The sequence below is a fragment of the Biomphalaria glabrata genome, chromosome 2, assembly GCF_947242115.1.
Source record: "Biomphalaria glabrata chromosome 2, xgBioGlab47.1, whole genome shotgun sequence".
Classification (NCBI taxonomy): domain Eukaryota; kingdom Metazoa; phylum Mollusca; class Gastropoda; family Planorbidae; genus Biomphalaria; species Biomphalaria glabrata.
This window is the reverse complement of record NC_074712.1, coordinates 40157775-40174209: the sequence shown is the minus strand read 5'-3', so window position 1 is coordinate 40174209 and position 16435 is coordinate 40157775. Positions and strand designations below refer to the sequence as shown.

The following is a 16435-nucleotide window of genomic DNA, read 5'->3' as shown; positions in this document are numbered from 1 at the left end:
TGACACGAAAGAAAAAGAAAGTAACTCAAAAAGAAAAATCTTATAAGAATAATAATATAATATTTAAATTAGGTGATGGGATCAAAGTTGTTAAAGCATCTCATCGCATTAAAAAAAAACACTGTTGTTTTTGTGCTGTCTTTCTGTCCCTTAGGCTAAAAAAATAAGTAAACAGACATGAAAATATTTAAATGCAACTAAAAAGCCGATTTCATCATCTGCTTCGTTACCCATCAAAAGAGATGCTTTGGCTACTTTTAAAACAGTAACTATTACAGCGGTTAGTGTCATCTCTGTACGTAATTAAATGTTACTTTAGTATTTATCTTTCTGAAAATACATGCAAGAGGCCTACTGGCTATTTTCGGCCTCGAATTCGTTTTTTGTGGCTGTGATATATCTACGGTGTGAATTTTGTGTTTTGGACATACATATAAAACATCCTAGAAACATGTTTTAAAAAAGGTATTTCATGTCCCAACCCATGTACTACGTCTACTCTAATGAAGTTCAACTAAACTATCGTCTTCATTGTGATGAACATAAATTTATAGGTGCGACGGCTACATGTGGCCATACGACAGAGTTGGAGTTTATTTTCAAACTTATGTAGAATATGTATATTGTGTGCTTTTATACCTAAGCATATAAACCATTTTTTAAACAAGATTTAAAAACAAACAAACACGATTCTTGCTCTAGAGTAGACTAGCGAGAATTTCACAATGCAATATAGACTTGGATACTCCCACGCCGTTCGGCGCATTGGGCAGCAAGCTGGCTCCACAATAATCTGTCACTGGCAATTTCTGAAGCCTCTTCTCACCTGGTGTCCACTCTGGTGACGCTCTGTCACAACCTAAACTAAGTGGTCGACTCCCACTTCGCCATAGGATTTCCTTGTTTGAGACCCGATCTCTATAATTGACTCCTAAAATCCGTCTTAGCCATCTTTGTTGAGACACCTTTAGTCTTTTCTCAATTTTGGCATATGTGGGATGACGATTGTTTCAAGTAGGTTTATTTTTGTCTTAAGTCCAATAATTTGACTTGTCCAAATAGATTACAGCCTTTGGAAAATGCTCCTGCGCCTTATATCCCACTCTTATCCAAGTTAATGGGGAGGCCAATTTCGGATGCCTCTCTATCTAGGCTCTCTGTCATTTTCTGTACGCAAATAAATGCAGTGTGATTACTATAAGGATACCAATATCCCCAGGGTACGGGAAGGATTTAGAGGGGGTACGCGTTGCCCCTCATTAACTATGCTGCTTTATAGAAAAGAAATACCCATTTAGTATGTCCAGTCAGTAGATTAAAATAAATATGAATAAGTTTTAATTAAGATTCTTTAACATTACATTATTTTATATTTGTGGAAACTCAGGACCGATGTTACTTTTCATCTTGAAAATAAATGTTTCAAAGATCAGGAATTCAATAGGGATGTTTTTCAACGTCCAAAATATTTTGTTGTATATTGAAGACAGTGCATTGTAACCTTTCAAAATAAACACCTAATATCAATCAATGGAATTCCCAAACACCAGTCATTTGATCTTGAATTTGAAAAACAAAAAAATATTCCTTGCCTCCACCAGGATTGAAACCCTCAAGCAGTAGCTTGTTATTTAGTCTATGCCCAATCCTAATTAGAATCTAAATCTGTCGCTAATATTTACTTTGTTCAATAAGTATCTAGATCTGTCTACCGAAAGATGCCCACCCCACAAACACACACACGCACACACCCTCACACACCTTCAGTCAAGTGTTGTTTACATCTTGTAACGTGAAATGGAAAAGGTTTAAAAGAGAAACAATAAAATGGTCATAAACGGATAGGGGAAGAACTCTTTTCAGGTCGTCAGTTCTGACAAGTTGTTCATTCAATTTCGTATCTCTTAGGACTCTTTCGGGAGGCGCGGTGGCTGAGTGGTAAAGTTTTGGCTTCCAAACTGTGGGCCTCTGGTTCGAATTCCTGATGAAGACTGGGATTTTTAAAAATTTCGAGCGCCTCTGAGTCCACCCAGCTCTAATAGGTACCTAACGTTAGTTAGGAAAAAAATAAAGACGGTTGGTCGTTGTGCTGGCCACAAGACACTCTTGTTAACCGCAGGCCACAGAAGCAGATGACCATTACATTATCTGCCCTATATACCACAAGGTTTGAAAGTGAAACTTTACTTTTTTAAAGTCTCTTTCAGTCGGTTAGGTGGAAATTTGGTCTTTTTCTCAGACGAAGGTTCTTGTTAAACCACATATCTATCTATCTATCTATCTATCTATCTATCTATCTATCTATCTATCTATCTATCTATCTATCTATCTATCTATCTATCTATCTATCTGTCTATTCCCACTTTAAAGTCACTCCTGTAAGATAGTATCGTTATGAGGGCATTCGATAGAAGCTTTGAGTTCTCGTAATCTCTTTTTATTCTAATACTTTGAAACAGGTGCTAGGCGGCTCCAACATTCTTCAATGCGTGCCACCTAAAGCTTGCGCGAACCTTTCGTGGCCCACCCACAACATAGATAGCATTTGCACTCAGTGGGAGAATACCGTACGCACTAGACCAGCATTTGTCAATCTATGACATAAGGATGGGCGGGGGTGGGGGGGGGGATAAGATACACTGAGCAGATACGAGATGAATGGAATAGTTCAAAATAGTTGAAGATTAATGGTTATGTTGTTTTTACCTCAAAATACTTGTATGTGTTAAATGGGATTGACCGAAGAAATGATTGGATGGGGGGGGGGGGGGGGGGGGGGATCCAAAGCTTTTAAAATAATTCCCTTTTTTTTTTTAGTGACGCCACGTCAGAAATCTCTATCCTTGAAGTGTGAGAGACATGTAAAGCTAGTTTTAACATGCGTTGTCTTCTGTTCCTAAAAATTAAAGATAAGTGAAGTACATCACATGACCGCACAAACCTAGATGCGCCCTGCATATTTTGCCACACCTAATGCAGACAAAGTCGTTGTACGCCGAGGGTCTATTTAAGTTAGCCAATGGTCATTGCTGCACCATCTATAGAGCTGTCTAAAATGTATCTAAGGTGAAACTGACACATCCTGGATCCATCCCTCTTCATTATGCTGACGTTCCCTCAATCCTGGTGTCATGAAATATATTCGAGAACGTATGGTCAAAAAACATCCAAAGAAGAGTCGGGGTACGCTATTATTCGCCTGTCATGGGTGAAATGTTCTTTTTTCTTTTCAAAATTTGTCTTTTAAAACATAAAACACTTTTAAACTTCAACAAATGAGAACGCCACTAGGGGATATAGAACTTTGGAAGAAAAATGGGGGGGGGGGATTAAAACACTTACCACAGTTAACCCTGACCATAAATATGTGTGTATGTGCTTAAATATAATAATACAACAAAAGAAGAGAAACAGACAGACAGTGGCAGAAAAAGAGGGAGAGACCAGAGAAAGAGACTGCGAGAGAGAAACAGACAGACAGAGGCAAAGAGAAACTGACAAAGGAAGAAAGACAAACAGAGACAGAGAGAGAAACAGACAGTCCGATGCAGAGAAAGAGAAACAGGCAGATGCAGAGAGAAAAACAGACAGATGCAGAGAGATAGAGAAAGTCAGACAGAGGCAGAGAAGCAGACAGAGGCAGAGAGAAAGGAAGACAGGCAGGGAGAGAGATAGAAATACCGAAAGAGGCAGAGAGAGAGAGAGAGAGAGAGAGAAAGAAAGAGAGAGAGAGAAAGGTAGAGGCAGACAGAGGAAAAGAGAAAAACAGGAAGAGCATTTAGTTATTTGAGGAATCAAACCCGCGGCCATTCTCCGTCTTGTAGGAGGTTTGAACTTGAAACAAATATTCTTTTTCTATCAACTCACCCCATCTGTCTGGTACAAAGTTTGTACACGTTAGTTCTTCCCCTTTCCAGTCTCGAATCACGTTGAAACTTTGCTCAACTATTTCTTGTCCATAATATTAAAAAAATCTATAATCAATGGTAATTAACTAATGTGTTTGATATAGAAAAAGGGAAATAAATATTACAATATATATGACTGTAATTGTGCAGTTCTTTTCACATAAAAGATTTATTTGTTTCTTAAGTTATTTTTTTAAATATTTTGCTGCTGTTAATTTCTTATGAAACGTGGAGGTAATCATCTCCAGAAATTAAAAAGAAAACTTCCTGACCACTGGTCAAAACTTTTTAGCACGATTCTAATAATAGCACAGTGCGTGCCAAATTAAACCTTATCCACTTCTAACACATTTGATTGTTTGACACGAGTTTCCAAAGAACTATTTGCGCTCCACAGAAAATAACTTTCGATACCGTGATAGTCTGTCATATCAAAGCAATTTGTCAAAACTGAATTCCTCCCGCGTCCCGGGCCTCTTTTTATTTTTCAAGATGGCATGCAACAAGTCAACGTTCGTATTCATGCCAGATGTTCATGTTGACTTTGTTCAAGAACACTCGCCCCCTCTCCCTAAAGTGTATCGGATAGAATGTCGCAATAAGTCTTTCTAGTGTGTTCCTCTCTTCCTCTCTTGTATAGGAGTTAGTCCGAGATTCCGGAACACGTGGCTTCAGTAGATTGACTTGTGACTTGTGACTTGTGACTTGGTATGAAACAGAGGCGTAGCTGTCTGCCAAGACTTTTGCCAGGGATACATATGTAGGACTGGTCTCCAATGTATACATATGTAGGACTGGTCTCCAATGTATACATATGTAGGACTGGTCTCCAATGTATACATATGTAGGACTGGTCTCCACTGGATACATATGTAGGACTGGTCTCCAATGGATACATATGTAGGACTGGTCTCCAATGTATACATGTGTAGGACTGGTCTCCAATGTATACATGTGTAGGACTGGTCTCCACTGTATACATATGTAGGACTGGTCTCCACTGTATACATATGTAGGACTGGTCTCCAATGGATACATATGTAGGACTGGTCTCCAATGGATACATATGTAGGACTGGTCTCCAATGTATACATATGTAGGACTGGTCTCCACTGGATACATATGTAGGACTGGTCTCCAATGGATACATATGTAGGACTGGTCTCCAATGTATACATGTGTAGGACTGGTCTCCAATGTATACATGTGTAGGACTGGTCTCCACTGTATACATATGTAGGACTGGTCTCCACTGTATACATATGTAGGACTGGTCTCCAATGGATACATATGTAGGACTGGTCTCCAATGGATACATATGTAGGACTGGTCTCCAATGTATACATATGTAGGACTGGTCTCCAATGTATACATATGTAGGACTGGTCTCCAATGTATACATATGTAGGACTGGTCTATAATGTATACATATGTAGGACTGGTCTCCAATGTATACATATGTAGGACTGGTCTCCAATGTATACATGTGTAGGACTGGTCTCCAATGTATACATATGTAGGACTGGTCTCCACTGTATACATATGTAGGACTGGTCTCCACTGGATACATATGTAGGACTGGTCTCCACTGGATACATATGTAGGACTGGTCTCCAATGGATACATATGTAGGACTGGTCTCCAATGTATACATGTGTAGGACTGGTCTCCAATGTATACATGTGTAGGACTGGTCTCCACTGTATACATATGTAGGACTGGTCTCCAATGTATACATATGTAGGACTGGTCTCCAATGTATACATATGTAGGACTGGTCTCCACTGTATACATATGTAGGACTGGTCTCCAATGTATACATATGTAGGACTGGACTCCAATGGATACATATGTAGGACTGGTCTCCAATGGATACATATGTAGGACTGGTCTCCAATGTATACATATGTAGGACTGGTCTCCAATGTATACATATGTAGGACTGGTCTCCACTGTATACATATGTAGGACTGGTCTCCAATGTATACATATGTAGGACTGGTCTCCAATGGATACATATGTAGGACTGGTCTCCAATGTATACATATGTAGGACTGGTCTCCAATGTATACATATGTAGGACTGGTCTCCAATGGATACATATGTAGGACTGGTCTCCAATGTATACATATGTAGGACTGGTCTCCAATGTATACATATGTAGGACTGGTCTCCAATGGATACATATGTAGGACTGGTCTCCAATGTATACATATGTAGGACTGGTCTCCAATGGATACATATGTAGGACTGGTCTCCAATGTATACATATGTAGGACTGGTCTCCAATGGATACATGTGTAGGACTGGTCTCCAATGTATACATATGTAGGACTGGTCTCCAATGGATACATGTGTAGGACTGGTCTCCAATGTATACATATGTAGGACTGGTCTCCAATGGATACATGTGTAGGACTGGTCTCCAATGGATACATATGTAGGACTGGTCTCCACTTAAGAACGTCCTCAGATCTCCAATGTATAAATATGTAGATCACACAAGCAGGATTCCAGGTTGGTTTGTATACAAAGACGTCGATGGGTCAGGTGTCAATCGGTGCGGTTGGCTAATGGTGTCACCGCCAATCTCCACTTCATTAGACAATTCTTCAGTGGACATAGTTGCTGGACTACAATGAATTTTGTTTCCCTCTAACGAAGATCGAGTCTGGCAGTGCCAGAGAAGGAACATTAATTAATTTCTGCAACAATAACAGTAATAAAACACTGACAAGTAACGAGAATCTTCTTATGAATGCTTAGGGCTTCAAATGTGTCTTCGAGGCCATTATGACTATCCCCTCGGTTGATATAACAACAGGGTATATTGTTATTTAAGATAGCTTCCACAGTCTATTATTATAATAATTTGTATTGTTGTTAATATCATTTTGCTATTGTAATTTTCTCTTTCACTTTATAGTCTAGTTGAAAATATTCTCAAATGGTTTGAACCAATTCTAGTAACAAGTTTGTTTGTCAGTTTTAATTAGATTTGTAGAAAATAAATTTGATTGAAACCAAATTTTGTGTTTTTTTTAAATCATTGATAAAGATTTTTCAATAATTTCTTACATATAAAATACATACACTCCTTTGCAAACACGTAGATGTATCCTTTAAAAGTCCCCCAGTTACAGTTGCAAGTCACATAGAAAGACTACGCTTGTTGCTACAAACAACGGAAGTTGTTCCATGGCATGACCACCCAAGAAAACAATAAATCATTCCAGCAGAGCTTAAGAGGTCAGGGGAGACAATTAATAGAGCTAAATTATGTTACCGTATCTGTATGGTTCACACATTCTCGAGATCTAAACTAAGAAACATAAAGGGGAGATAGGAAGATTCGGAAGTGAGTTGTACAATCGTGCTATATCTTAGTACTTTTTCTGTAAATTTATTAACTAAGTTTATTTCTATCATGTACTTTTATCGGAAGTATTCTTATGGCCCTATTTTTTTTTATTAACTTATTCAATATTTTAAACTGGATTTGTGTTTTGTAAATTATATTTAAGTGAGTTCGACCGACTCTAAGATGTTAGTACTACAAGGTATCAGGATACAGAAACATGACTATCATCTATAGATGCGCGCTGCAGTTTGATATGATGACAAGTAATTCAATTCTTGTTAATTCAGAAACATATTGACGGTTGTATTAAATTGACAATAAACTCTATTATGAATTCAATTAAGATCACAAACCGGTGTATTTTTACAAAGTTTATCAACTCTTTGTCTGGTAAAAAAACTTGCACACGTTATTTCTCCCACGCCCAATCTTGGATCCTTTACCTGACAAGACAAGAATCAATAAAAAGAGATTAACCAATTAACTAACTATTGGTAATTATTATTTTGTTTGGTATTGTAGAGAGAAAGCTTTAAAGTTTGAAACTAACAATAGATAACTATAAAACCTTCTTTTTTTCATAAGCACTTGCCAGTGTGTGGATACAAATAAATTTAAAACACGATCACGTTAACATTCACAGAGATAGCCCCCCCCCTTTGTTTTGTCATCCACACCCCTTCCTCAACCGGCCCTTTGTTTTGTCATCCACACCCCTTCCTCAACCGGCCATTTGTTTGTCATCCACACCCCTTCCTCAACCGGCCCTTTGTTTTGTCATCCACACCACTTCCTCAACCGGCCATTTGTTTTGTCATCCACACCCCTTCCTCAACCGGCCCTTTGTTTTGTCATCCACACCCCTTCCTCAACCGGCCCTTTGTTTTGTCATCCACACCCCTTCCTCAACCGGCCCTTTGTTTTGTCATCCACACCACTTCCTCAACCGGCCATTTGTTTTGTCATCCACACCACTTCCTCAACCGGCCATTTGTTTTGTCATCCACACCACTTCCTCAACCGGCCATTTGTTTTGTCATCCACACCCCTTCCTCAACCGGCCCTTTGTTTTGTCATCCACACCCCTTCCTCAACCGGCCCTTTGTTTTGTCATCCACACCCCTTCCTCAACCGGCCCTTTGTTTTGTCATCCACACCACTTCCTCAACCGGCCATTTGTTTTGTCATCCACACCCCTTCCTCAACCGGCCCTTTGTTTTGTCATCCACACCCCTTCCTCAACCGGCCCTTTGTTTTGTCATCCACACCACTTCCTCAACTGGTCAAGACAGGTGATAGAGTCATAGCGTAGTGAGAAAGCTAAAAGCATGAAACAGCGTTAAACAAAAACAAGTGGTAAAAATATTTCTAATCGCATAGATTTATTTTGTTAGTCTAGAATTATTGCAATTTTAATGACATGACTGATCCGAACAGAACGATACATCTACGTTAAATAAAAGTTTGTTTTTTTTTTGTTAAAAGTTGTTTTGTTTTTTCATCTTTGTCTCTGTATTCCTTTTGTTACCTAGATTAGACCGTCCTCTCACTTTACTCGCTGTTTGTCTCTGTATTCCTTTAGTTACCTAGATTAGACCGTCCCCTCACTTTACTCGCTGTTTGTCTCTGTATTCCTTTAGTTACCTAGATTAGACCGTCCCCTCACTTTACTCGCTGTTTGTCTCTGTATTCCTTTAGTTACCTAGATTAGACCGTCCTCTCACTTTACTCGCTGTTTGTCTCTGTATTCCTTTAGTTACCTAGATTAGACCGTCCCCTCACTTTACTCGCTGTTTGTCTCTGTATTCCTTTAGCTACCTAGATTAGACCGTCCCCTCACTTTACTCGCTGTTTGTCTCTGTATTCCTTTAGTTACCTAGATTAGACCGTCCCCTCACTTTACTCGCTGTTTGTCTCTGTATTCCTTTAGTTACCTAGATTAGACCGTCCCCTCACTTTACTCGCTGTTTGTCTCTGTATTCCTTTAGCTACCTAGATTAGACCGTCCCCTCACTTTACTCGCTGTTTGTCTCTGTATTCCTTTAGTTACCTAGATTAGACCGTCCCCTCACTTTACTCGCTGTTTGTCTCTGTATTCCTTTAGTTACCTAGATTAGACCGTCCCCTCACTTTACTCGCTGTTTGTCTCTGTATTCCTTTAGTTACCTAGATTAGACCGTCCCCTCACTTTACTCGCTGTTTGTCTCTGTATTCCTTTAGTTACCTAGATTAGACCGTCCCCTCACTTTACTCGCTGTTTGTCTCTGTATTCCTTTAGTTACCTAGATTAGACCGTCCCCTCACTTTACTCGCTGTAAACAATTCTTCTACACCTCCACTTTTCAGTCCTCCCTTTTCCCTGCGTATTTTGTTCATGAGAAACAGATGCTGCATTTCTTTTTTTTATACATCCTTCGCTCAAAAATAGAGGGTGGGGTGCTTTCTATTTTTATCAGGAAAAAAAATAGGATTTACTCGCATTTTAAAAAAAGGTGTAAAAAAAAAAGGGGGGGGGGGGTTCTTGTGACCTTCTACCAGCCACCGTGTGTTCCCCAATGCATGGTTTAACAGTCGGGTATTGATGACCTTTCACCTTTGACACATATTTTCTGGTTCCTCCTTTCCCTATCCCGTACAAACGTTAGAACGCAGGTAATGTTTTGACGTGTCTTGGAAAGGGGGAGCTCTGGGGGGGGGGGGGGTGTTGAGAGCAGGCTGCATGTCGTTGTGCTACTGTCTGAAGGGAGAAGCTTTGCCCTAGTCGCCGGAATTATGCTCATGACATAACTAGATCTATCTGCACATACCGCTATCAGTCAACCGAAATAAACATACGAGCAGCCTAATTAGCCATGTCACCCACGGTCACTCATGGGTTCTCACTGGAAATTGACCCGGTGTACAGCCATGTTCAGAGTTGAAAGACACACAGCAAAGGTTCCTATAGTGACATGGCTCTGAGGACAAAAATCCACCGGACATCCTGAAATGTGCAGGAGCGACAGGAAACGTTACAGGAGGCCTGAACGATAAGGCTCAATCATGGGTAGCAGCAACACAACACTTCTATGGGAGTGTCTGTTCCAGACCAATCGTTACAGGAGGCCTGATTACTAACCTGCGACGTCGCAACCTGTGGGCACGTTACCACGTCGTACAGCCCTATGATTTGTCCCCAAGATATTGGTCTCCACTCTCCCACAGTTTACGTTGTTGCAGGTCAGTGTTCAGGCTTTTTATGAGGGTTGGTCTCGATCTAATGGAGTGCGAGAGCATCCTTATTGCACAGTGCGGAAGGGGCGCCATTCCCGAAGGGATCGTTTCATCGATGGCTAGTGCTACATGGTTAGCTTAGTAAACTATAGGAAAATGGAGGGGGTTCCCGGAGTGCTCGGCCTTCGGCCGCGTTTTCTACGCCGTGCACCTGGAGTGCCGGACCCTTTGGATATAGCTGTGTTAAATGTGTACATTAGCTTGGAACTCTTCCATACAACCACTTTGTTCAATCAGGCTTACATGCCAAGAGTTTTAAGAATTTTGGCTCAACTCTTTTCTGATAGTAAAACGGCTTGAACACTGACCTGTGACGTGGCAACGAGCTATTGGTCTCCACTTACCAAAAGCTGGCACGTCACGGGTCAGTGTCAGGTCCACCATAACGATTAGTCTCGTCTGGAGAGATCGTATGCTGCAACACAATTTAAACAAATTTCATTTCACCATGAACATTGTGAACTGCTGATACTTTTTTTCATAAGACGATCTAGTGGTTGTGTTGCCTTGTTCTCTAATATTTATCGCCCGTGAGGGCTAACTTTTTTCTTCTAGTTTCTGAGGGCGCACTTAATATCCCACATATAATTAAAGTATGGCACTGTAGAAAGATCGATATCTAGACGCAATGGCGCGAAAGGTTCATAGTGCCCGGACTAAATAAGGTTTACATGGGTCATTGAAAGACGTTCAAGCCACTATTCCTTGTAAAAAGTCGTAACAGTATTGAGTACAAATGTACTGTGTACTTGTAAAAGCGGAAGATACATTGAAGTGTCATTTAGTAAAGGTGCTGAGAATGTCGCGCTCAACTTTCTAGCTTCTTAAGGGAGGGAGACCCACCATCATATTCTTGAATCCGGGACCACGGTTACCTTGCCACGCCACTGTCTGGAAAAATCTGCAAAAGGAGAGAGAGAGAGAGAGAATGTGATCTACACACAGTCATTACCTATCTGTATCTCACTCAAAGGTCCACAAGTATTTTCCCTAATGCTCTGATTGAATAAACCAGTGAAGACGCGGCAATGAAAGGGTTAATGTGATCACAATGTGTCTTGATAGGATTGCAGAATTCAGTGCACACCTCGGTAGGGAAAGAGTTAACGGGGTTACATCGTAAAACTTGCTGATGTTATGTAAACACAGCAACGAGGTCGCGTCTGAGTGTTTGGGGGGGGGCGCTATGGTATGTGTGTGTGTGTGTGTGTGTGTGTGTGATGCATAAAATTGTGTGTGTCATCTTGACATAGCTAGACGGATAGAAGGGTGAAGAGAGAGAGAGAGACATATAAAAAAGAGTTTGAGAAAAGACGAGAGAGAGACAGAGAAACAGGACGAGAGGGGGATGGAGAGAAGAACGAAGGCATTAACCAAGAGAAGAAGAACAAAGAAAAATGAAATATTTGTCAAGAAATACGTTGGGGAGTGATCGTGTCCATATGTGATTGAGTGAGAGAAGAGAGAGCGAGAGAGAGAGAGAGAGAAGAGAAAAGAGAGAGAAGAAAACAGAAAGAGAGAGAGAGCTATGGTTCCACGTGTTTCTCAAACCAGAGTGAGCGTATCCTTGGTAGATCTGGCGGAGACTGCATATTCTTTTATTTGCAGACGACAAAATAAAATTTAAGAGAAAGGGTTTGAGAAAGTCAAGCCTATTGCAGGGGTAGTTCTGTCAGAAGGTTTTAGAGTGTCAAGCCTATTGCAGGGGTAGTTCTGTCAGAAGGTTTGAGAGAGTCAAGCCTATTGCAGGGGTAGTTCTGTCAGAAGGTTTTGAGAGAATCAAGCCTATTGCAGGGGTAGTTCTGTCTGAAGGTTTGAGAGAGTCAATTCTATTGCAGGGGTAGTTCTATCAGAAGGTTTGAGAGAATCAAGCCTATTGCAGGGGTAGTTCTGTCAGAAGGTTTGAGAGAATCAAGCCTATTGCATGGGTAGTTCTGTCAGAAGGTTTGAGAGAATCAAGCCTATTGCAGGGGTAGTTCTGTCAGAAGGTTTGAGAGAATCAAGCCTATTGCAGGGTTAGTTCTGTCAGAAGGTTTGAGTGTGTCAAGCCTATTGCAGGGGTAGTTATGTCAGAAGGTTTGAGAGAGTCAAGCTTATAGCAGGGGTAGTTCTGTCAGAAGGTTTGAGAGAATCAAGCCTATTGCAGGGGTAGTTCTGTCAGAAGGTTTGAGAGAGTCAAGCCTATTGCAGGGGTAGTTCTGTCAGAAGGTTTGAGAGACCCTGTGTGACAATACAAGCTACATTTATTTGAAGAACCCCTCAGGTTGTTTGGTGCAATCTCTTCATCCTACCCTCACCGCACCCCCCCCTTCCCAGTTTTGTTTGCCATTTCTCTGTAGAGGCCATTGTGATTGTGCCCTATGCAAAGATGAGAGCAAGCAACTACGCCGATGTTGAAGTGTTCCCTACCCCCCCCCCCCCCCCCCCAAATATAAACACCGTAAGAAGATTTTTAAAAAGTGAAAAAAAAAAGTAGGTATATGGAAAGAAGAAAAGGGAGGAAGGGAGGTTGTAGAGAAAGATAATACGTTCTACCGTTATCAGAATTTAAATCTAACCAAAGGGAGGTTATCTTACCTTCACCAGATGAGCAGAAGATCCCGTTAGTACAGCAGACAACAAAATATACGACCATAGCAGCAACATTGTCCTCCGACACGAATTCAAACAAATTGAAAACCAAGTTTCCACATTAAATTAGAAACACTTTGGCACCACACACACACAAACAGACTCCAACACAGAAGTAGCAGATCTGTGATCTTAGATCTCGTCTGTTAGTCTCACAAGTTTCAGGAGCTAGAACCTCTCGTTTGCTCCATTTCTCGACTAACCCGGCTTTCCTTCTGATCCCGCTACAACCGAAGGAAGGACGGAAGGAAAAAAAAAAGAGAAAGAAAAAAAAAGTAATCAAGGAAGAAAAGGGGGAAGGCGCTGTGAAGAGGTGTGCGCGTGAGATGGGGAAAAAATTTTCCCACTCTTTTTTTTTTTTCTGTTTCTGAATGAACTGCTAGGAGTGGGGGGAAAAAGGGGGTGGGGCTACTGTGGTTATGGCTGGAGTTGTATCGTAGTGAAATAAGCACCGGGTCCTGCAATAAATTGTCCAAGTCTGTTAACTCTTTGTTTTGTTTCGTGTAAACGACACATTAATATTATCTTCTTCCAAGTTTTTAATTTATTACGCTTGCCACATTCTAATTTCTGCCACCATGTCCTACCCGTCAACCCTAGCATAAATAAAGTGTGTGATTTTTCTTTCAACATTTAAGCATAAGATACAATTCAAGCATCCTTTGAATGTACACATACCTGCCAGACGAGAAGTTGCAATAATGTTTACTTTACTGTTGTTATGTTTACATCAGCAAGTTTGTGAAAACTTCTAACTTTATAAAGACTTGTTTATTAAAACTTGGGCACAACTTGTTAAATTTATAGTGCTCCTGTTTATGTCTGGTTTATTGTCTTCTAGTTCAAGGTCGTCTATGAAGTAGTTCAATCTAGATCTAATTATAGACAAAGGACTAGGCGCAGTTATATCTAGTTCAAGTACTGTCTAGTTCTAGCGAGATCGAGTTCAAATTCTAGTCATAATTGCTTATATTTAGATCTAGATCGATTTATAGTTCTGTATTTTTGGCTCAAGTTGTTACTTTGATCTAGATCCAATTAGTTCCTTTTAACTTCCATAACTTCTAAGCGTAACAGAAGTTGTATTTTGTTTTTTAAACGCTAATTAGGCCATGTACGTTTTCAAATAATTATGATAGGTACAATAAGCTAGTTTAAAGATGTAAATAAATTATAACCCTACTTCGCATCGATATAATTTTAAAAAAAACTTTTACGTATTAGATCTAAATTATAATTTTACAAATATGAAAAGGTGAGTTTTTATTTTCCGCTCAATTTGTAGAACTAAATATGAATATTTATTGTTTTTACTTGTTTAAATAATATTTATTTCAATGAAAAAAAAAGTTTCTTTATGTTAAAAAAAAATCACGAAAAAAAAATTAATCGAACACGAACTAATCCAACCAAAAACCACAGACGAGAGAATGTATACTGTTGCTAGGTTACCGAAAGCTATACCGGGAAAACAAAAAGTTGAAGCAAGAAAGTTTCGGCCTGATCCAAAAGTGGCGGACTCTTTCTGAACTGAACGAAAACATCGGAACACCGTACAGTTTTATACGAAAACCCGCATCGCTTATCCGCGCCGCACCCCACATGCCCCCCTTTCTTCCTCAGTTCGTCTTGATACGAGGTTAGCAGTCGACACCTTCTCCCCCTCTCTCTCACTGGCGATCTTTTTTTTATAAATTGATTCCTATCTCCCGCACCCCTTTTTTTTTTTAGTTTAATGCCCCTCTTCTATGGGTACCGTAAAGACATTAATGCTATTTACATTCTGCGTACATTGTATGCGTGTCTGCATAACTCATTTAGTGTGTGTGTGTGTGCAATGCTGTAACAGACATACTAGCAGACGAAATTTCCCTCCATCCTCATTGGTTGGAAAAGAAAATATAGGGAGAGTTCGGCTGCCCACTTTTTTTTTTTAAAAAGGCTTACGGAGCTCTAATAGTGTCATATTTTGTTTTTCATAAAATTCATATGTCTTTTTTCAAAGCTTATATCAACTCACTCTGTCTGTCTATCTGTCTGGTAAAAAGTGTGAACAGGTTATTTCTCCCACAATCATTATCGGATCAAGTTGAAACTTCGCACTATTGTTCATAGGCATAGACAAGACATGAATCAATAACATAAAAAGTAACCAATTAGTCAATTAATTGCTGGTAATTAATTATTTTATTAGTTACCAACAAGGGAAACTAATCCTTCAGTATTCACAGAATATGGCTACATGTTTGGGTAATAATAATACTTATATCTAAAAGCCTGTCATATTTTAGAAGAAAGAAATAGAAAAAGAAAATTAATTTAATGTGCATTTTTTTTTTAGTAAAAAATGTCTATTTTTGAGTTTGTGTACTGTAGGGTAAGGCCTTGGCTTGACGACTGACGTAGTAGTATATTACGAGCACGCTACAAGCGAACGTCTCTTAACCACGATAATATTGCCAACCGTAAGATTTAAAGTACTGTAGGTGAAAAGAAAAGCAAATATGTATATAAAGCCACATTCTTCTGGATCCCCCTGTCTGCCCTCCCTTAAATCCGGCCCTGATTACAAGAAATGAATAGAGAAATTATAAATCAACATTACTTTCATAAAGGAGAAATTGATTTTTTTTTAAATCTTTTTTTTTTTTAATATATTATTTGTATCAATTTTACTGTTTAGTAAGATTTAGATTAGCCTACAAATTCTTAGAATATTTTTTTGGATTAAAAAAAAAAGAATGCTTAAATACTGTAGAACTTCAAAAAGTCAATTCTTAAACATGTGTATATTTTGTTTTAAATCATGTACTTTTGTAGTATCAAGACAACAAAAAAAAAATATAATAAATAATAAATGAAGACTTCTTTTTAGATTTAAAGGTTTTTTTACGCCCGAATTGACTCGAACAGCAATTGAAACAAAAAATCAATTTGAACGTCTAGACTGGTAGAATCAGACTTTTGGAACTAGAAATAGAAGTCTGCCACTTCTGATGGCTCCAGAAATAGTTCTTGATGATGTCGCCGCTTGCTCGACTATGGCGGAATGATTGAATAAGGTCAGCACGTGACAAACAAGGACAAAAAGAATTCAATCCACTATAATTTGTTGGAGACTCTAGAAACTGCACTCTCTGACTCAGTATAGCGCCCCCTAGAGTCAAAATTTCACTCTTTTCATTATATATATATATATATTATAAATGTATTAATAATTTGAACAAAATAAATTTTAATTATTAAGACAATAGCTTATCTT

The 16435-nt window shown here is 39.3% G+C and overlaps 1 protein-coding gene across 5 annotated transcripts in view; it reads right to left on the bottom strand.

Annotated features, from left to right (window-relative positions):
• LOC106071070 (transmembrane protease serine 11A-like) overlaps positions 1 to 14699 on the bottom strand; it is a 156328-nt gene extending 141629 nt beyond the window's left edge. Inside the window, exons 1-2 of one of the 5 annotated variants that reach the window (XM_056020516.1) lie at positions 14638 to 14699; positions 13120 to 13397 (exon numbers count right to left, since the gene is read on the bottom strand). In XM_056020516.1, coding sequence (XP_055876491.1) covers positions 13120 to 13188 — 69 coding nt within the window. In that variant the 5' untranslated portion in view covers positions 13189 to 13397; positions 14638 to 14699. Of the gene's footprint in view, positions 1 to 13119; positions 14358 to 14625 lie in introns of those variants that run through there. The other 4 variants (XM_056020515.1, XM_056020514.1, XM_056020512.1 and 1 more) reach the window with 4 other exon arrangements.
• Between the last annotated feature and the right edge of the window lie 1736 nt (positions 14700 to 16435).